At 41.8% G+C, this 23,223-nt stretch overlaps 1 protein-coding gene across 5 annotated transcripts in view; it reads right to left on the reverse strand.

Annotated features, from left to right (window-relative positions):
- The window catches only part of cntln (centlein, centrosomal protein), a 515,524-nt gene that overhangs the window by 214,213 nt on the left and 278,088 nt on the right, over positions 1-23,223 (reverse strand). For all 5 annotated transcript variants that reach the window (XM_059974898.1, XM_059974895.1, XM_059974896.1 and 2 more), the window contains one exon: positions 8,323-8,413. In XM_059974898.1, coding sequence (XP_059830881.1) covers positions 8,323-8,413 — 91 coding nt within the window. The remainder of the gene's footprint in view (positions 1-8,322; positions 8,414-23,223) is intronic.

Here is a 23,223-nt window from a genome sequence, read left to right on the forward strand (position 1 = left end):
GTTCTTTGAGGAAGTAACAAGCAAAGTGGAAAAAGAAGAGTCTGTGGATGTCATTTACTTGGATTTTCAGAAGACATTTGATAAGGCGCCACATATGAGACTGCTTAACAAGGTAAAATCCTATGGTGTTACAGGAAAGATACCAGCATGGATAGAGGAATGGCTAACAGGCAGGAGGTAGTGAGTGGGGAAAAAAGGGACCTTTTCTGGTTGACTGCCAGTATCTGGTGTTCCTCAGAGGTCAGTATTGGGACCTCTACTTTTCACATTGTTTGTTAATGATTTGGATAATGGAACTGATGGATTTGTGGCAAAGTTTGCGGAAGATGCAAAGATAGGTGGAGGGGTAGGTAGTGCTGAAGAAGCAACGTGAATGTAGCAGAACTCGGACAAATTGGAAGAAAGGGCAAAAAAGCAGCAGATGGAATACAGGGTTAGGAAATGTATGATATTGCATTTTGGTAAAAGGAACAATAGCACAGACTATTATCTACATGGAGAGAAGGTTCAAACCAGAGTTGCAGAGGGACTTAAGAGTCATTATGCAATGCTCCCAAAATATTAATTTATAGGTTGAGTCTGTGGTAAAGAAGGCAAATGCAATGTTAACATTTATTTCAAGGGGAATAGAATATAAAAGCAAAGAGATAATGCTGAGCCTTTATAAGACACTAGTCAGACTGCACTTGGAGTACTTTCAACAACTTTAAGCCCCGTATCTCAGAAAGGATGTGCTGTGAGAGAATGTCTGGGGATGAATGGGTTAACATATGAGGAGTGTTTGGCAGCTTTGGGCCTATACTCAATGGAATTTAGAAGAATGCATGGGGATCTCATTAAAACCTACCGAATGTTGAAAGACTCGATATGCTGGATGTGGAAAGGATGTTTAGTACGATGGGTGCATCCAGAACCAGAAGGTACAGCCTCAAAATCGATGGGTGACCTTTTAGAACAGAGGTAAGGAGGAATTTTTTTTAGCTAGAGTGTAGTAAAGCTGTGGAATGCTCTGCCACAGACTGTAATAGACTCCAGATCCATGGGTATATTTAAGGCAGAAGTTGATAGCTTTCTGATCGGTCAGGGCATCATAGGATATGGCGAGAAAGCAGGTGTATGGGGTTAAGTGGAATCCAGGATCAGCCATTATGGAATGCCAGAGCAGATTTGATGGACTGAATGGCCCAATTCTTTTCCTATGTTTTCAGGCCTAAGACATACCTCCTTCTCATTACTGCCATCAAGGAGGGGTACAGGAACCTGAAGATGCATACTCAAAATTTTTGGAACAGTTTCCTCAGATCCACCATCAGTTTTCTGAATAATGAATGAACCCATGCACATTACACTATTTTGTTCTCCTACTGCACTTTTTAAGTATATTTTTATTGTAACTTATAGTAATTTTTAAGCAAGGCACTATACGACTACCACAAAACTACAAATTGTACAATATATGTGAGTGATCGTAAACCTGATTCTGTGTTGCAGTGGTGGGGGAGGGGTGGTACTTTAGCAGAGGTCAGAGTTTGGTAACAGGAGATGGTGTGGGAAGCCTGATGGCAGGAATCAAGAGTCTGACCACGAAATACTATAAGCCAAATCAGAAACAGAGAATGCATTAAACAAGACTTTTTCAAGACTGATGCAGTGATTTTACTACCATTAACATTTGCTTTATGAGCTCAAAAATGAATTACTACTTTAAGATTGTGTTTACAGTTTCAAATTAACAGTCATTATTGTACACACAATTTTAACCAAGATGTACATTGGTACTTTATTTTCTTTTTGCCTTCAACTATAATCTGAAAGTGACACATCTATCTTTTACTGGGAATGATCATATATAATCTTCCCTACACTTTTGTAGATGCTTGCAGACTGCTGCTGTTTTACCAAAACTGTTTCCTTAACTTTGTTACAAGGTTGTCACAGATGTAGAAGTGTGGGTTTCTCATGAGTAATCCATCTTCCTCCCACATACTGAGGACATATATATTGGTCAGGTTAACTGGCAGCTGTAAGTTGACCTTACTGTGTGGGTGAATGGTAGAATTTTGGGAGGAGATTAAAAGGGAAGGGGATTAATAAAAGATGAAAGTAAATAGTTGGTTAATGTTCAACATGGATTCATTGTGCCAAAGGGCCTGTTCTATGCTGTATCTCTATGAATCTATAACGATGAAAATATTTTAAAATGGTTCATATTTCTCCATTCATAGTTCCTTCTTGGGAGTACATCTTTCTGTTTTGACTTCTACCTTCCTACCTACTACTGAGAAAGCCTATTATATCCAAAGTCACTGAAATTTCTCATAGAGAAACAAAAGAGTATAGATATAGTGAAAGATTAACTGTGTTTTTGCCATATCTCACACAAATATCCATTTGGATTCACATGATGGCATAGGTTTGCACACACTAATACATCTTTGGCAGTGTCCATCCACCTGATTTGTAGCTCCTATTTAAACCTGTTTTTCCAGATCTCTGGTCCTCTTGAAAATTCTGTACAATTTATGATATTAAGAGCTTTTTTTATTCTAAATGTCATTCACCCAGGAGATTATGGTTGAATTTTCATCTTACTTTTTGTTGTTACCATTCTTCTCATTTCCATGATCAGTTTAACAATGAATTAATATTGCACCTTTCAAACAGTGAAGCATTTTATGGCATTTTCATAGCTGTGGACTTTTGACTGTAACTTCCCTGACTTGCAGTTGTTACCGACTTCATTAAAACCTATGTGGATGACTGTGTGCCTACAAAGACTTACTGTACATTCCCAAACCAAGGCCATGGATGAACCAGGAAGGTACGTCATCAGCTAAAGGTTAGATCTGTGGCATTCAAGTCTGGTGGACCAGGCCTGTACCAGAAAATTAGTTATGATTTCAAGGGTGAAGAGACAATTTTGAATGAGGTTTGAGGCGACGTCAGATTCACGGCAACTCTGGCAGGGTCTGCAAGACATTACTTCCAACAAAGCGAATGGCAGCGCTGCTTCACTACCAGATGAACTCAACGCCTTCTATGCATGCTTTGAAAGGGAGAACACAACTACAGCTGTGAAGATCCCCACTGCACCTAATGACCCTGTGATCTCCATCTCAGAGGCCGATGTTAGGCTGCCTTTAAAGAGAGTGAACCCTCGCAAAGCAGAAGGTCCCGATGGGGTACCTGGTAAGGCTCTGAAAACCTGTGCCAGCTAACTAGAGGGAGTATTCAAGGACATTTTCAACCTCTCACTGCTACGGGTGGATGTTCCCACTTGCTTCAAAAAGGTGACAATTATACCAGTGCCTAAGAAGAATAACGTAGGCTGCCTTAAAGACTATCACCCAGTAGCACTCACATCGACAGTGATGAAATGTTTTAACATGTTGATCCTGACTAGACCGAACTCCTGCCTCAGCAAGGACCTGGACCCATTGCAATTTTCCTATCACCACAATAGGTCAATTGCAGACACAACCTCAATAGCTCTCCACACAGCTTTAGACCAGCTGGACAAGATAAACACCTATATCAGGATGCTGTTCATCAACTATAGCTCAGCATATAATACCATTATTCCCACAATCACGATGAGAACCTGGGCCTCTGTACCGCACTCTACAATTGGATCCTCGATTTCCTAACCAGAACACCACAGTCTGTGCAGACTGGTGATAACATATCCTCCTCGGTGACAATGAACACAGGCGCACCTCACGGTGTGTGCTTAGCCCACTGCTCTCCTCTCTATATACACATGACTATGTGGCCAGGCATAGCTCAAATACCATCTATAAATTTGCTGACGATACATCCATTGTTGGTAGAATCTCAGGTGGTGAAAAGGGGGCACATAGGAGTGAGATATGACAACTAGTGGAATGGTGCCGCAGCAACGACCTGGCACTTAACATCAGTAAGACCAAAGAGCTGATTGTGGACTTCAGGAAGGGTAAGATGAAGGAACACATACCAATCTCCTCATAGAGGGATCAGTCATGGAGAGAGTGAGCAGCTTCAAGTTCCTGGATGACAGTGTTTTAAGCAAAGAGAGGAGGAATGGGCTAAGAATTCTATACTTGAATGCGCGTAGTGTCAGAAATAAGACAGATGAGCTTGAAGCTCAGATGAAAATGGGGAACTACGATATTGTTGGGATAACGGAGACATGGCTGCAAGGGGATCAGGCCTGGGAATTGAGTGTACCAGGGTATACGTGCTATCGTAGAGACAGAAATATGGGAAGAGGGGGTGGGGTGGCCCTGTTGGTGAGGAATGAGATTCAGTCCTTAGCAAGAGGTGACTTGGGAACAGGGGAAGTAGAGTCTGTGTGGATTGAGCTGAGGAACAGAAAGGGTAAAAAGACCCTAATGGGTGTTGTGTACAGGCCCCCAAACAGTAGCGTGGATATTGGGTACGTTGATTAGGGAGTTAACATTGGCATGTGCTAAAGGTAATGCAGTCATTATGGGAGATTTCAACATGCAGGTGAACTGGGAGAATCAGGTAGGTGCTGGACCCCAGGATAGGGAGTTTGTGGAGTGTCTAAGGGATGTATTTTTGGAACAGCTTGTGCTTGAGCCAACCAGGAACGAGGCTATTTTGGACTTGGTGATGTGTAATGAACAGGAATTGATAAGTGATCTTGAAGTAAAGGAGCCATTAGGAAGTAGTGATCATAACATGATAAGTTTTTATCTACAATTTGAGAGGGATAAGGGCAGATCAGAGGTGTCAGTGTTGCAATTAAATAAAGGAGACTACGGAGCCATGAGGGAAGAGCTGGCCAAAGTTAAATGGGCGGATGCCCTGGCAGGAAAGACAGTGGATCAGCAGTGGCAGATATTCTTGGGGATAATACAAAAGATGCAAAAGCAGTTCATTCCAATGAGAAGGAAGGATTCAAAGAGGGGAAAGGGGACACAGTGGTTGACAAAGGAAGTCAGAGATTGTATAGCATTAAAGAAAAAGAAGTATGACAGGGCTAAGATGAGTGGGAATACAGATGATTGGGAAAGTTTTAAGGAACAGCAGATCTTAACTAAAAAAGCAATACGGAGAGAAAAAATCAGGTATGAGCTCAGTCTAGCCAGGAATATAAAAGGGGATAGCAAAAGCTTTTTTAGCTATGTGAAGAGAAAGAAGATAGTTAAGAACAATGTTGGCCCCATGAAGAATGAATTGGGAGAAATTGTTATGGGAAACAGGGAAATGGCAACAGAATTTAATGCGTACTTCAGATCTGTCTGCACCAGGGAGGACACAAGCAATCTCCCAGATGTATGGATGGGCCAGGGTCATAAGATATCAGAGGAATTGAGACAGATTGACATTAGGAAAGAAACTGTGATGAGTAGACTGGTAGGACTGAAGGCTAATAAATCCCCGGGTCCAGATGATCTGCATCCGAGGGTTCTAAAAGAGGTGGCTCAGGAAATTGCGGATGCATTGGTAATCATTTTCCAATGTTCCTTAGATTCAGGATCAGTTCCTGAAGATTGGAGAGTGGCTAATGTTATCCCACTTTTCAAGAAGGGAGGGAAGGAGAAAACGGAGAACTATCGCCCTGTTAGCCTAACGTCAGTCGTGGTTAAGATGCTTGAGTCCATTATTAAGGACGAAATAGTGGCACATCTTGATGGCAGTAATAGGATTAGGCCGAGCCAGCATGGATTTACCAAGGGCAAATCATGCTTGACTAATCTGTTGGAGTTTTTTGAGGGTGTAACAAGGATGTTAGACGAGGGTAAGCCAGTGGATGTTGTGTACCTAGATTTTCAGAAGGCATTCGATAAGGTGCCACATAGGAGATTGGTGAGTAAAATCAGAGCTCATGGCATTGGGGGCAGGGTTTCAACATGGATAGAAAACTGGTTGGCAGATAGAAAGCAAAGGAGTGAATGGGTGTTTCTCGGACTGGCTGGAGCTGACTAGTGGGATACCACAGGGCTCTGTATTGGGACCACAGCTCTTTACGATTTATGTCAATGATTTAGATGAGGGCATTGAAAACTATATCAGCAAGTTTGCTGACGATACTAAACTGGGTGACAGTGTGACATGCGAAGAGGACGTTAGGAGAATACAGGGAGACTTGGATAGGCTGGGGGAGTGGGCAGATACTTGGCAGATGTCATTCAATGTGAATAAATGTGAAGTTATCCACTTTGGAAGCAGGAACAAGAGGGCAGAGTATTGTCTGAACAGTGTAGAATTAGGTAAGGGAGAAATGCAAAGAGACCTAGGAGTCCTAGTTCATCAGTCAATGAAGGTGAATGCGCAAGTGCAACAGGCAGTGAAGAGGGCAAATGGAATGTTGGCCTTTATTACAAGGGGAATTGAGTACAAGAGCAAGGATGTCCTTTTGCATTTGTACAGGGCCCTGGTGAGACCACACCTGGAATATTGTGTACAGTTTTGGTCTCCAGGTTTAAGGAAGGACATTCTGGCAATTGAGGAAGTGCAGCGTAGATTCACTAGGTTGATTCCTGGGACGGCAGGGCTGTCTTACGCAGAGAGATTGGAGAGATTGGGCTTGTACACACTGGAATTGAGGAGATTGAGAGGGGATCTGATTGAAACGTTTAAGATAATTAAAGGATTTGATAGGATTGAGGCAGGAAATATGTTCCAGATGTTGGGAGAGTCCAGTACCAGAGGGCATGGATTGAGATTGAGAGGTCAGTTATTTAAAACAGAGTTGAGGAAGAACTTCTTCTCCCAGAGAGTTGTGGAGGTGTGGAATGCACTGCCTTGGAAGACTGTGGAGGCCAATGCTCTGGATGCTTTCAAGAAGGAGCTAGATAGATATCTGATGGATAGGGGAATCAAGGGATATGGGGACAAGGCAGGGACTGGGTATTGCTAGTGAATGATCAGCCATGATCTCAGAATGGTGGTGCAGACTCGAGGGGCCGAATGGTCTACTTCTGCGCCTATTGTCTATTGTCTATTATCTGAGGATCTAACCTGGTCTCAACATATCAATGTAGTTATAAAGAAGACAAGACAGCGGCTATACATTATTAGAAGTTTGAAGAGATTTGACATATCAACAAATACAATCAAAAACTTCCATAGCTGTACTGTGGACAGCATTCTGACAGGTTCCATCACTCTCTGGTATGGAGGGGCTACTCCAAAGGAAGCTGCAGAAGGTTGTAAATCTAGTCAGCTCCATCTTGGGCACTAGCCTACAAATTACCCAGGACATCTTTAGGGAGAGATGTCTCAGAAAGGCAGCGTCCATTATTAAGGACCTCCAACACCCAGGGCATGCCCTTTTCTCACTGTTACCATCAGGTAGGAGGCACAGAAGCCTGAAGGCACACACTCAGTGATTCAGGAACAGCTTCTTCCCCTCTGCCATCCGATTCCTAAATGGACATTGAAACTTTGGACACTACCTCTCTTTTTTTTTTAAAGTATACAGTATTTCTGTTTTTGCACTTTTTAAATCTATTCAATATGTAGTTGATTTACTTATTTATTTTTATTATTTCTTTTCTCTGCTAGATTATGTATTGCATTGAACTGCCGCTGCTACGTTAACAAATTTCACATCACATGCCCGTGATAATAAACCTGATTCTGATTCCGACACAAATTGACACAAGATCTCAAAGAGATATAATAAACAATTAAAACCAAAAAGGTCTGGGAAGGAGTACTAGAGAAAGCTTTTAGAGTTAAAGGCCAATCTTGGAGTGAAATGGTTCCAAAAGCTTGGAGAGGTTACAGAATGGAGAGAGACAATTATTTAATTTGAACATGGGGATGAGAACTTTGAAAGAGAGACAATGGTAGGAGAGTAGCCTTGGGAAGAGGTAACTGTTATGATGGGTAAGCAAAATTTGGTGTGAGGAGCAAGTGGGCAAGAGAATTTAGACTGAACTTATTTCATGGTGAATAAAACCAAGGAAAATAATGAAATAGATCACAGCAGAAACCTATAGGAGTGTCCACTTTTATCAAACAAGATGAAAAGGATGTAAGTATTAACATATTGACTTTCAAAATGAGAAACGTGTTTCACGACTGCAACATGCTCTCACTTATCAGACAATAAAAATTAAAAGGGTACTCCAGTGAACTGTTCACATTACATGTCAAAGGGGAATGCAATTTTTGGAAGAATTCCAACATCAAAGTAACACAGAGGAATCTTTTTTTATGTTATCCTTTAGAATACAGTCTAGTCCAACACTATATGGTGCATGCATTCTTCAGAAGAAGATATTATACTAAATTTAGGCATTTTAATTTTTAAAAATCAATGAACTTGCTGGTTTCAAATAATACGGAAAGGACACATTTTACCTTTAGAATGAAATTGTGGCACAACTTTTGCTTCTGACTTTGTTATTCCAAACAACTGGTATCCTTGATTTTTCTTATTTTCTGACTGTGCCTAAAGAGGCAACAAACAGCATGAGAACTTGGAGTGAAAATGCACACATCACAAAGGAACAATAAATTCCTGCAGCTTTCTGATTTGCTAATCATAGACAATCTTTCTTAGATATCTTCCCACCACATACCAGTCATCTTCCTCACAAATGAGTTTTAAGCTTGCCTGGATTCAATTGGCATGTCCACGTTTATCTTATCAGAAAGCCACTGTGCTACATTCACTGCTTTGCAACTGCATTTGTGATTTGTTATAAAGTATTAACAATGAAGCATGCTGAAAATCAAACTTCTTCATAGAATAGACCTTGTAGCAGATAAATGATCAAATCTGTTGAGTTCATTTTTATAACTTTCCTTGGTGAGGAATGAATTTATGATTGAACCAACCCATTTACCGAGATCAGTTTGATCCTTTTGGATTTTCTATTACACAATTTGGTTAAATTCCTATAAAAATGAAAACTCTGAACAATTGTGAGATTTCCAATGGCACTTTTGAGAGGGTTCAACTTTCTTTGAATCACAGAATGTTTGCAACACCGGAGGATGCCGTTCAGCTCACTATGACAGTGCCACGTCTCAACAAAAGCAATTCGATGCCTCTAATCTGCAGCGACCTGCAAATTTTCCTCACAGCACGTTTGTCCACAATGGAGCCCTTGTTCAGCCCATCTGCATGCATGCAGTGCTTTCCAAATTTCAATAATAGGCGCAGAGAAGTTTTTCTTAATATCATTATTAATTCTATTTTATTTTTATAACTTCTCGTCCTTGATCTTTCCACCAAAGCAAAGAGTGTCCAATCCTGTCCAGATCCATCATTGTTTTACCAGACCTCCCCTCAGCCATCTCATCTCAAAAATCAACAGTCACAATCTCTCTAATCTATCCTTGGAACTGTGGTCCCTCATCACAGAATTTTTCTGAACCTTCTTCAATGCCATCACTGCATCCTTCTCATACAAAGCAACTAGAATAGGAGTCATTCTTGATGAAGGGTCACAGCCCAAAATGTCAACTCTTCATTTCTCTTTTCAGATGCTGCCTGACCTACTGAATTCGTCCACAGTATTTTGTGTCAGTTACTCAAAATTGTATCAACTTTATTAACTTTTTTTCAATTGACTTGACTATCAATTTCAACGACATGTGCAACCACTTCCGCAGGACCCTCTTCTCCTATATCCCTTTTAGAAAAGTTATATTTTATGTGTGTGTGTATATATATATATATAAAAAACTTGTGCTCCACAGATAATGTACAGGGGACTGCAGACTGATCAAACTCACTATAATGTTAAATTGTTAAGTTATTTTGTGAGTATAAGTTTTCTTTGAGGACTTATTGCAATTGGGTAATAATCAGGCAAGTACTGCCAAATATCATTTGGTTTTCAAATAATGTCAAGGTACCTGTATCTTGATTGCTGTCTAATAATGTGCCTGATGAATCAGCTTTCAAAGTAGGGTGTATGTATCAAAGCAGTAGCTTGTAGTGTTTGCAACTCACAGGCTCAGTATTGATAAGCTTAAGTTTATAGCAATATAGTAACAGCATGTACCAGCCACTCAAGTACACACCAGCTTTTCATGTAATTTTCTCATGGCTATCTGAAAATACGTATCTTTGATAGAGATGTACCTCTGGAGGATTCTGTCTGAATAACAGCAGCAGAGAAAATAACTTCAGATTTTTTTTTTATCCATTTTCCATTTTAGAATTGTGTTCAAGTTTCCAAGGTCAAGAAAGGATCAAAATTCCCCTGTGCTCCTGGAGAGCTAAAACAGCAGCATTATAACCTGCTTCTTTTGGTTGTGTCATCACCTTGATAGCTAAAGAGAATAATAAACCTATTTGGTTTAAACAATGCACACTCAGGGGAACATTTTTCTAATCCCCCAAATGTTATCTGATATGTTGCCCTTGAACCTGAAGAACATTTCCTCAAAATCTAGAATAAACCCTTGGTCAAAGCTCTCTATGACTAAGGCATCATTGGCAATGTTCACCTACAGACTTTCATATATGACATGGTTATAAATTACAAATTCAGGTCTTGTCTTAGTCTGCCTCTCAGGCATAACAGTGTTTCTACCTTCTGTAAATGACCTGAATGACTTATATTTCAGGATGGCCCAATAAGGCCCAATATAGAACTATATATAATAGCATATTCCAGGCACATGAAAGTAGAGTCATTGAGTACTACAGCACAGAAACAGGCCCTTTGGTCCTTCTGGTCTGTGCTGAACAATTATTCTGTCTAGTCCCATAGACTCACAGCTGGACCATAGCCCTCCACATACCTTCATCCACGAACTTACTAAGCCTCTTAAATGTTGAAATTGAATCCAAATCCACCACTTTCACTGGCACCACTCACACCACCCTGAGTGAAAAGGATACCCCTCATGCTCATCTTAAACATTTCAGCCTTCATCCTTAATTTATGACCTCTAGTTCTAGTCTCACGCAACCTCAATAAAAAGCCTGCTTTAATTTACCCTTTCTAAATCCCTTATAATTGTGTATATTTCTGCCAAAGTCCCCTCATTCCCATATGTTCCAAGCAATAAAGTCCTAAACTATTCAACTTTTCCTTACAACGGAAGCTCTCAAACCCCAGCAACACCCTTGTAAATTTTCTCTATATTCTTTCAATCTTATTGATATCCTCCTTGTGGGTTGGTGACCAGAACTGCACATAATACTCTAAATTCAGTCGCACCAATATCTTATACAACTTCAGCAATACACCCAAACTCCAATACTCAATTCTTTGGGTTATGAAGGTCAAAGCTCTCTATAACCTCTTTACAACCCATCTATCTGTGATGCCACTTTCAAGGAATTATGGGTCTATATTCCCAGATTCCTTATTTTCTTCAGATCCTCATTCCGTAATTATGCATGCTTCCTGTGTTTCACTTACACCAGATTCAATTTAGTAGCTTTCTTAGGTATCAACTAAACAGCAAAGCAAGAGTCTGAACTAAGCTGTGAGACGGTTAGCTCCAAAAAAGACTAGGTATACACCATAATTACTGTCAATATTTACCCAGGGATCATTCATACAGATGCTCTAAATAACTCTGACCTCCAGTTCCTCCAAATTCCTCCTTGCCCTGAGCTCCTGACCCCAACTAACTTCTGATATCCAGAAATGTTCATACAGTTTATAATTTTTCTGTTTATGCCAGATTAAAAACTCATTTCTACTTCAGGCTCTTGTATTTAACCAATCATTCACCTCGAAATCAAAGCAACAGTTCATGCTGCCTTCTATAGTGTCGTATACATGGTGAAAATGTTTGGTGTTCAAAATCTCGTCTTCTACTTCCTCTGAAAATAGAAAAATCTGAAACTTTGACCAGTGGTATACAATATAGAATCAGCAGGTCATAATAAGCTGTTTCATTCAGCCTGCATCAGAAAGCAGTTGGGCGCTGACAGCAATAAAAGACATAACTCCAGAAATGAAAATTTTAAAAACTGCAAATGCTGAAAATCTGAGATAAAAACAGAAAATCTGGAAACAATCAGCCAAAATCTGTGGTGGGAGTAACATAGCGAACATTTCACTTCAGGTCCAGGATTAAATTGTTAACTGGTTCTCTTTCCACACATGCTGCTTGATCTGCTGAGTGCTTCCAGGATTTTGTTTTTATTTCATTCACAATGGATTTGACCGTCAACTAGGCAACATAAACTGACGATCAAAATCAACACAAAAAAAATTACGGTTGCGAATGTCTGACTTTTGGAAAGAATTATAGACAAAATGTATACAAAAATGGAAAATAGACAAACAATCCAACTATAAAAAGTATCAAAAAAATGGGAAATAATCACTTAGCATTAAGAATATTTAGATAAAAGAGGATTCAAATTTAAATTCATCTTAGATAATTTAAGCAATTCAATATAAATTTATCCAATTCCCTTGAACTATTTCTCTCCATTTAAATAAAAGAAATTGACAAAACTATGTCAGGTCGGACTGACACAAGTTTATTTATTTACTGAGATACAATGCAGAACAGGCCTTCCAGCCCTTTGAGTTGTACTGTCCAGCAATCTCCTGATATAATCCTAGCCTAAACACAGGACAGTTTATAATGATCAATTAACCTACTAGCCAGTACATCTTTAACTTTGGAAGGAAACCCACGCATTCACAAGGAGGACGTACAAACTCTTTACAGATGATGTCGAAATTGAACTCCAAACACCAAAGCCTTAACTAAATGCATCACGCTATCTACTCTGCTAGCATGGTACCCACTGAGTGCCTAGATTTTCCAGCAGGAAATGGCAGTGGTGAAGCACGAGGAATTGCTGATAGCAAACAGAACAAGAAATTACTGTATTAATCACACTTTTCCTCAGATATGACCACTGCAATCAATAATCTGCAACTTCCCTTTTGGAGCTGAGCTGCTGAACCACTTGGATGACCAGACACTTTTGTGGTGTGAACTGAAGACTCAAAGATGTAGGATGACTGTGGCACTGTGGGTATGTGCTGAATTGAGATGGCAGGGCTCGGGCCTAGGGCAGGGAATGATCCAATGTTTGGCCATTGCTGGAACGGATTTGGAGAGCTGAGTCGAGGTGAATGGGGTCAATGCAAGCCAAGGGATCTGGGCCCTGGCCCGAGAACAAGGAAAAACTTGAGGTTTGGTCAACTTAAGTGGCGGGGTGAATTGGAAAGGTCAGGTTGTCAAGGCCGGAGATGAAGTATGAGCCAGATCAGCTCACTGCTCTGCAAGGTTTAGCCATCTCTGCACTGAACTGAGTCTGTGGCCTGCAACTATCAGTGGTGATGACTCATTGTGTGGCCATGCATTTACTTTCGTGAACTTCAGTTCTGAATGTTATTTGCTAACTTTTCTTGTTTGCATGAATTTTTTTCCTGCCCATTGCATGTTTGTCTTTTTTTAAGGTGTCTTTGTTTTGTGGCTGCCTGCAAGGAGATGAATCTCAATGTTGTATAGTACACATACTTTGATACTAAATGTATTTTGAACTTTGAAATAGCAAAAATTTATCAACTTATTAGAGATTTCTGTCTCAGCTGACTGGCATAAAGGAATTATCTAGGCAGTCAGTCTGGCCCTTCCTGCTACAAAGAGGCTAATTGTCCTCAGCAATGTACTTGACCTCTGATACTGTCTGTGGGAGACTGCAGTGATCAAAGTGCCAAGTGATTATACCTGACTTTCAATACATTGTATCATAAATGCAATATCTTCTGTCAGGTCATAAAGAACACGTTTTAGGGAGGTGGTAATATTTGGAGTAGGGGAGTAAAATGTAATAGAAGAGATGGCACTGCATTATTAATTAAGGAGCTCACCAATGTAGGAGGATATCCTGCAAGGCTCTCAAGTGAAATCAAAAGGGTAGAACTTAGAAAGAAAAGCATGTAATCACTTCACTAAATATGTAGAACAGGCCTTACAACAAGGCAGAGGTGCAAATATTCTTTAGTCAGCATGTGATGAACCTGGGGAATTCACAAGTTGTGGAGGCCAAGTTATTGGACAGCAGAGGCTGAGAAGTAAGGGCATCAAAGGTTACGAGGAGAAGCCCAGAGAATGGAGTTGAGGGGAAAAATAAATCATCCATGATTGACAATAGACAATAGGTGCAGAAGTAGACCATTCGGCCCCTCGAGTCTGCACCGCCATTGAGATCATGGCCCCATATCCCTTGATTCCCCTATCCATTAGATATCTATCTAGCTCCTATTGAATGGCAAAACAGAACTGACAGGCCAAGTGGCCTAACTCTAACTTCTTGTCCTATGGTCTTGTACAGGCAAAGGTTGGAGGGGTGAAATAATTGGATACAGTAGCAGGGGATTCCGCAGAGTTAACTGGGGTTGTCTTGAAGGGAATGGAATTTTAAAAATATATCTAAGAGCTTTTTGAAGATAATGTTATAAGAGGAGAGGCAGTACTGGATCCAATTTTAAGGAACACAGCTGGGCAAGTAATTTGAGAATTAGAGGAAATTTGGAGTTTGTAACCGTAACTCTAAGTTTCAAAGTAGTTTTGGAAAGGATGGGATGTAAATTAAGGGAAAGCCAATTTCTACAGGGTTATCAGGAAGGTTAGGACTGATTAGGCATCAAATCAACAATCATGCATAAAGTCAGAGGATATAGGTGAAGTCTTAATTAAATAATCTCATCAGTGTTCACGAAAAAGTAAGATACAGTAAATAGTTAATTTGTGAGGGGTGGGAGATGGTGAAATTCTAGAACTATTTACCATTAAAAGTGATGAAGTCATGGGTGGTCCCCAACCACAGAGCCGCAAAGCATGTGCTACCGGGACACGAGGAAACAATATGATTTGTTGATATGAAACAATATGAGTCAACTGCACCTTTCCTCATTCCCTGTCACGCCCACTGTTGAACTTGAACGCATGTGAGGTCATTACAATACCCTAGCGCCAGGGATCACTGGATGGCCTCAGGCAACCGGCCGTCTCGCACTGCCGACAAGAAATGCGGTTGCTACTGGCCTGGAGCGCAGACATCTGGGCATCACCTCTAAACCTGTTTAGCACACCGAATGTTCGCGGGGAACCCGGTGCTAAAATATTCACAGACGACCTAATTCGGGCTCAGGGTTTCTTAAGTAGCAGAGCAGCTACCTCGCTGCGATCTACTGAAAGTCATCCCTCGAGCCAAACTTTTGTCAGCCAATAGATCCTAACTACCCAAAAGGGGGGGGGGGGGGGGGCGGGTGTGTGCCCTGTCGCATTCTTCGCTCGGTCGGTTGCTCTCTCTGGACTGCGACCACCGCGGCCCCGGTACAGGAACCTTGTCCTTTCACTGGTGTGTTGCAATAATTTTATATGCTCATACTAGGAATATATGCGCTGTGTTTTATATTAAATTTGTTAGATAAAGCCTTTTAGAAATGAAATTGAGAGTATTAGTCACTTATAAATGACTTATAGTTGACTTATCACCTATATTCCATTCGTGATTAACACCACCATCGGCCAGTCCGCAAGAATATTGTCAATATTAAACTGGTCCATGGTGCAAAAGTTTTGTGACCCCTGAATTAGCATGTCTAATGGTGGATCAATCCTTAGAGCTTGGTGAAGGTAAATAAGGCAAGGCCAGACTAAAACCAGATAGTACAGGCTTAACATGAGGGACAAGAGGTTCAGAGGGGTACGAAGATGATTTTTTTCACCTGGATGGTGGCTCAAATCTGAAAAGGGCTGCCTGAGGAAGTGGAAGCTGCAATTCTCAGAACATTTAAAAACCATCCAGTTCAGGGTTTCCCAAACATTTTTTATGCCATGGACTCTACTTAATAACCATGGGGTCTACTGGACCCCAAGTTGGGAACCCCTGCTCTGGATGAATATTTGAATCATTGAGCTATGAAGTGTACAGAACAAGTGATGATAAACAAGTTTAATATGCATGGGTAAAAAATTTTAAAAACTGCAGATGCTGGAAATCTAAAATACTTTGCAGGGCAGGCCAAATCTGTGGGAAGAGAAACAGAACTTTCATTTCAGGTCAAAAATGCTGTGTGACTTCCAGCACTTTATTTATTTCAGGACTTGATGGTCACCGTGGAAGTGATGGGACATAGTGTGTGGCATGACTATGACTTCCACAAAGGGGAGAGGTTTTAAAGTGGATGTTCCCAACAAGAACTGTCACACATGCATGAAAAAAATATGATAGCTTTTACTAATTCTTCATGCTCGTACTAATGATTAGCGTCATTTAAACCTTGTGCCATGAAACAGAATTTCTAACAGGTTCAAATATTAGAACTTTTCTGTGCGTTGAGTAGACAACACCTTGAACAAAGAACAAATATTGTCATTAAGCATTTTACAGCTACTGAGATGGTGGATAACTGTTTGTCAGGTTGGTGGCCAGTGAGTAGTGGTGTGCCTCAGGGATCTGTACTGGGTCCAATGTTGTTTGTCATATACATTAATGATCTGGATGATGGGGTGGTAAATTGGATTAGTAAGTATGCAGATGATACTAAGATAGGTGGCATTGTAGATAATGAAGTAGGTTTTCAAAGCTTGCAGCGAGACTTAGGCCAGTTAGAAGAGTGGGCTGAAAGATGGCAGATGGAGTTTAATACTGATAAGTGTGAGGTGCTACATTTTAGTAGGACTAATCAAAATAGGACATACATGGTAAATGGTAGGGCATTGAGGAAAGCAGTAGAACAGAATGATCTAGGAATAATGGTGCATAGTTCCCTGAAGGTGGAATCTCATGTGGATAGGGTGGTGAAGAAAGCTGGTAGAGGCGGATACGATATTGTCATTTAAAAAAAAAATTGGGATAGGTATATGGACAGGAAAGGAATGGAGGGTTATGGGCTGAGTGCAGGTCGATGGGACTAGGTAAGAGTAAGCGTTCAACACGGACTAGAAGGGCCGAGATGGCCTCTCTCCATACTGCAATTGTTATATGGTTACTGAGGTATTAAATTTCAGCTGCTATTTTAGAATCATAAACTAATAATAACTAAAATATAGAATTATAACTAATGTTATAATGACCAAAGAATGATTTACGAGATACTAGTTGCAGTCTGCACTGCACCGCTTCAATTTAAAAATGCTATCTTTTCTAAAACTGAATGAATACAGATTGCTTTAATTAAACAGGGCAAAGGGATATTTATTTATTTAGAGGTACACCACAGTAACAGGTCCCTCCAGCTCAACAATCTAATGACACCCAGTTTCACCCATATAACCAGTTAACCTAATAACCAGTACATCTTTGGAACGTGCAAGGAAACTGGAGCACCTGGAGAAACCCACGTGATCATGAGGAGAACACAGAAAATCCTCCGGGCCAGCGGTGGTAATAAAACACAGGTCACTGTCGCTGTAAGAGCACAGCACTAACTGCGATGCTACCGTACCGCACCTAAAATTATGCTCCCCTAAGTTCAAGCTAGGGACCTATCGTGTGTGAGGAGAACATGTTAACCGCCTCACTATAGAGCATTTCGTGGGGATAAATTGGAATGCAGAGTTGAGATTACAATCAGCCAAGCAATAATTTGAATTAAAAAAAGGCAGGCTGAAGTGACCAAATCCTACTCCTACTTTATGTTTATATCTCAAAATAAAAGCTGAGGTGCAATCATAATTGTTCAGTTGACCATCCAATGTTACGAAGCAATCATGATTCCTATATATTAGTGCACCACACAATTTCACTCGCAACATTTATTTGGTGAATTTTAGTTTATAAAACATGTCCTAAATATTACTGCAGTATAAACGTGCAGATATTATTAGAGACAGTGACCACAAATCCATGACCTTTACTACAGCCTTTACAGGGATAGTAGCAGATGATATTGGAAAGCATTCAATTGAGGGGGAATTAATTATGATGCTATTAAGCAGGAAGTTGGGAGCATAAGTTGGGAACAAATGTACTCAAAGAAATGGACAACGTAATTCTGAAGGTTGTTGAGAAAGAATTTACTAGACTTCTAGATAGGATTGACCCACTGAGGTAGGGAAGAATGGCAGAGTGAAGGAATCTTGGTTGACAAGTGGAAAATCTAATCAAAAGGAAGAAGGAAGTGTAATGCCCTGAGAAGATTTTCACTGCTACTGTAGTGGCTTCTCTGTAGCAGCAGTGTTTGGGTTATCACTAGAGATAACGGGGGCTTTGGAATGTGCACTGTCCAATGAGGGTAGTGTTTTCTTTCTCGTATACCCGAGAGTGAGGGATTCATAGTCTTTTTGTTCAGTGGAAGATGGAGAAAGAAGTTGCTGGAACGGAGAGGCCATAGACTGCAGGACGGGGTGGACATGCAATGGAGCCGGGAGTCGACGATGCCCAGGGAAAATCAATGGAGAACTAGCGGAGGGGAAAACCTTGAGCTGCAAGGTGCACATTAGACTGTTGCTTTAAAATAGGCCCTTTTGTTTTGTTTTCTTTACTAACCCTCTAGTCAAATTAAGAATCATAAAGCTAAATTGTTTAATTGCATATGGTGTACTGTTCGTTATTTTGTAGTACTGATTTATAACAGGAAAACATCACGCAGCATCCACACAAACGAGATTTCACAAGTTTGGCAGGGCCGAAGACCTTCTTTCCCTAGACTAACGCTGCCAGCTGAACCTGAATTTACAGCTGTGGGTTATCAGTCCAGGATTGATTTCATTGGATACTGTGTGATCGCCCTGAGCATTGAACCACTGGGTTGTATGTTTTCAGTTTGTGCCAATATGGATGTTGCCGGGGTGGAGCAATGGTGTGTATCCACAGGGTTACTGGTAACTAATGTGTGCATGTTTAGTGGGGTAGATCGTCGTACTCCAGATGAATTGTTAATTTGCTTGTTACGTATTGTTAAAGCTGTCTGCAAAATTATGATTGTGGGGCGGAGGTTTGATAAAATGGCAGGCACAGACCTCATTTTACTGCAAACTAGAGCTGACATAACAGACAGACATACTTTATTGATCCCGAGGGAAATTGGGTAATTGGGTTTTGTTACAGCCGCACCAACCAAGAATAGTGAAGAAATACAGCAATATAAAACCATAAATAATTAAATAATAATAAGTTAATCGCGCCAAGCAGAAATAAGTCCAGGACCAGCCTATTGGCTCAGGGTGTCTGACATTCCGAGGGAGGAGTTGTAATGACTTCCTACGACGCTCAGTGTTACATCTCGGTGGAATGAGTCTCTGACTGAATGTACTCCTGTGCCTAACCAGTACATTATGGAGTGGATGGGAGTCATTGTCCAAGATGGCATGCAACTTGGACAGCATCCACTTTTCAGACACCACCGTCAAAGAGTCCAGTTCCACCCCCACAACATTACTGGCCTTACAAATGAGTTTGTCGATTCTGTTGGTGTCTGCTACCCTCAGCCTACTGCCCCAGCACACAACAGCAAACATGATAGCACTGGCCATCACAGCCTCGTAGAACATCTTCAGCATCTTCCCGCAGATATTAAAGGACCACAGTCTCCTCAAGGAATAGAGACTGCTCTGACCCTTCTTGTAGACAGCCTCAGTGTTCTTTGACCAGTTTCTTCACCTTTTGGCTAGAAAGGCAGCTAAATTGCTTGCGGCGCAGAGGGGCCAGTCAGGTGGCTGAGGTGGATCAGTTAAGAAAGGACCAGATAGCAAAGGGCGCCCAGTCCCAGGATCTGATCACTTCGGGTCTCTGACTGTCTTGTAAGATGCGCCCCCCACATCCCCCCCGTTTGTTGGGCTGACCAGAGAAGTACAAGAAGAGGAGAACGCGTCGGAGGTGCAGGAGACCTCTGTAAGCAGGGTACTGTCCTCAGTAGTGGTCCCTTGTGGTGAAGTGACCAAAGAGAGCCTGCCCCAGGGAGTGGTAAAGAAGATTGTGGCAGAGTTGAGAACTGAGATGTCCCAGTTGTTATCAGCGGGTGTGCCCCCCCCCCCCAAATATGATGGAGCAGATAGGGAAGCGGATCCTCTAAGTGGACGGACTATGCAGAGAGCTGCTAGCAGCCAGAGTCACACTAGAAGGGGAGCGGCCAGTATTGTCTGTTATAACTGTGGTGAAGAGGGACACTTCAAACCTCAGTGTGAACAACAGGAAACCCTTCGCAGAGTGAGCCCCCGGGTACATAAGCAGAGAGAGTCATTGGGAAAACTTAAAATAAACCCAGTGAGAGGAGGGCCTGGCATATTGGAGGGACACGTTCCCAACAATGTATCAAGGAACACCCTAAAGCAAAGAACCGTATTCCTGAAGGCTTAGTGGGGCCAAGTTCCAGTGTATCACTACAGATAGAGGGTATTTTTGCTAGAGCCATACTTAACACAGGGTCGCAGGTCACTTTGCTGTATTGTTCATTTTACAACCAGTATTTGGCACATTTAACACTGACGCTATTCAGTGCTCTAGAGACCTGGGGTCTTACTGCAGGTGATTATCCGTATGATGGTTATTTTGTCAGTGAGGCTGGAGTTTTCATAGGCCAATGTGGGAGTGGCTGAGGCCCTTGATACATTAGCGCTAGTTTGTCTGGACCCCGCGGAGAAGGGCGGCATTTCAATTCTTCTGGGGACCAACAGTCCTATTGTGGGGAGGCTCATGGGAGCCTGCAAGGAGAAAGCTGGAGAGAGCTTCCTGAGAACATTGTCCGTTCACCCGGTGTTTCAAGCTGCTTTTGAGAAAGTGCGTAGCTGCATTGAGCCGGATAATGAGTTTAGACGAGTGACTGCGTGGTTCACCCAGTCCAGGCCAATCATGTTATGGCCCGGGGAAGTAGTGAGAGTAACAGGAAATGCCAGATTTCCCAGAATGCCCGAGAGCAAGGCCCTCTTGGTGGAAGCTCCAGATGACCACAAAGAGGATGGGAGTGCCTGCTGGGCTGTTGGTGAGGAAACTGGGGCTACCTGGGAAGCATAAGTTGGCTGACGACTGAGCGTTTACACCCTATGTGGTGGAGAGTCAGATGCCAAACCTACCAGTTTGGAGGATAGGAATAGGTCTGTCGAGATATTCTATCGGAACTACCTTCAGCCTCTAGAACAAGAGGTGCAGGTTGACCCAGAGCCTGCATTGAGTAACAGGACTCTGCAGCGACATGAGGCGACTGCAGGACCATCAGCAGGAGAGATTAGGCCTGCCCCTGCCCGAGTGGGATACTGATTCAAAGGATGAGGAAATATGAGTGTGGTATATGCTGTCTTTTGCTAGCTCCCCACTGCTTGAGGAAGAGTCTTCCAACCCTTCTCATGCTGAGTCAAGTGAAATCAGGGGAGCTATCTGTGATCAGCTTGGGTTGCAGCAGGACCCTGCAAGGGATGAAGCGGGGCTGAGCTAAGGAACAGAGGGATCTGAGTTGAATATGGGCAAGAGCCGGGTAGACCAGAAGTATCCCCAGCAGTGTCCGAGCATGAAATGTCGAGGGGGAATGGAGATCACAAAGAATTAGGAGACCACTGGATAGGCCAGCCTATGTAGCACTGGGGGAACAGAGTGTGGCCCCTGCCGCTGTGGGGAGCTATATCACTGCCTTTCACAATGAGGGGAGTGTTATCTTTCTTGTGTGCTCAAGAGCGAGGGATTCGCAGTCTTTTTGTTTGACAGAAGATGGAGAAAGAAGATGCCAGAATGCAGAGGTCATAGACTGCAGGACAGAGTGGACACAGAATGGGGCCGGGAGTCAATGATGCCCAGGGGAAATCGATTGAGAGCTAGTGGACGGGAAAACTGTGAGCTCAAATGTGCACATGCTTCATCAAAATGGGCCCTTTTCTTTTTGTTTTCTTTATTAACTCTCTAGTCAAATTAAAAATTATAAAGCTAAATCATTTAATTGCATATGGTGTACTGCTCGTTATCTTCTGGTACTGATTTGTTATGGGAAAACATCACGTGGCATCCACACAAAAGAGATTTCACCAGTTTGGCAGGGCTGGAGACCATCTTCCCCTAGACTAACTCCACCGGACGAACCCGAAGGTTATAGAAACAAGATCAGAAAGGGTTCTTAAGAGTTATAGGGTCACCAGGAAGGAGCAGAAGAATAGACTTAGAGGAGTTAGAAATGGCTATGAGAAGGCCTTGGTGAGAAGAAGAAAGGAAAATCCCAAGGCACTCTACACAAACGTGATGAACAGGAGAATGATAAGTATGAGTGTAGGACTGATCAGGGATAAAAGGGGAAGCATACCCGGAGTTCAGAGGTAGGGGAGATCCTTAATGAATACTTTGTATCAGTATTCACCAGTGAGAGGGACCTTGACGAATGTGAGGTCAGTGTAGAGCAGGCTAATACGCTGGAAAATGTTGACAATAACAAGGAGGATGTGCTGGAACTTTTGATGCCCACTTCTCATTGTTAAAATTAGGAAGGAGGAACAGAAGCCCAAAGGAACACACTCCACAATTCAGAAACAACTTTTTCCCCTTTGCCATCTGATTTCAACATGGACATTGAATCCATGAACACTACCTCAATACTTCCTTTAAATTTCCTGCACATTGCTGGCTTTGCCACATTAACTAATTGCAACCACGTGCTCTTAGAAGCTCAAGTTCATTAGGCAGATCATGAATCACAGAGCTGGATATTTCTCTCCTCCTAGAAGGGTTCAATTTTCTCCAAACAAACCAACTACAAGTGCCAGAACAACCACAAGCAGCATCACAACAAATGACAACCTGCAATCACTAAGGACTGATTGTCAGCGTAAGCAGCTTGCTCCAATCCAAATCAACCTTCAATTCAAATCCTACAAGTAATCATCTTCAAGAGGGAGGTGTTATGGCAGGCCAAAACAACCAACGCCTCTTGGTCAGCTAACACCCAATCCCAGGCTGATTTTCACTAATTGATTATTGTTCCTATGAACATTTTGAATGTTCTTGAGTAAGCCATTTAAATAGTTGTGCTTTGGGATGTATAGTTGGGGTTTTGAATTTTGAAATTTTGTAGTTGCATGGTTTTAATAAAGGACTATTTTGAGTTGCAGTGTTGTCCTATCTGCTGGCTTCGGGTCTCATCAGTAGTTATAGGGGAGTAAACAAAACACATGGCAACACACCTAGTCCATGCACTGGCAACTGTCAAAGTGACCGACCACGTAGTTATCTACATGATCTGCATAGTTATGGAAAGCCCTCTGAACGTTGACTACTTGCCTCTATTACCTCCATCAACTTGACCCAAAATATGAGCATTGACTGAAACATTGCCACAAGAACTTCAATGTCAAAATTATAGGTGAAGCTGAGAAATAAGAAGAGGATGATTACAT

This window comes from Hypanus sabinus, chromosome 7, assembly GCF_030144855.1.
Source record: "Hypanus sabinus isolate sHypSab1 chromosome 7, sHypSab1.hap1, whole genome shotgun sequence".
NCBI classification, from domain to species: domain Eukaryota; kingdom Metazoa; phylum Chordata; class Chondrichthyes; order Myliobatiformes; family Dasyatidae; genus Hypanus; species Hypanus sabinus.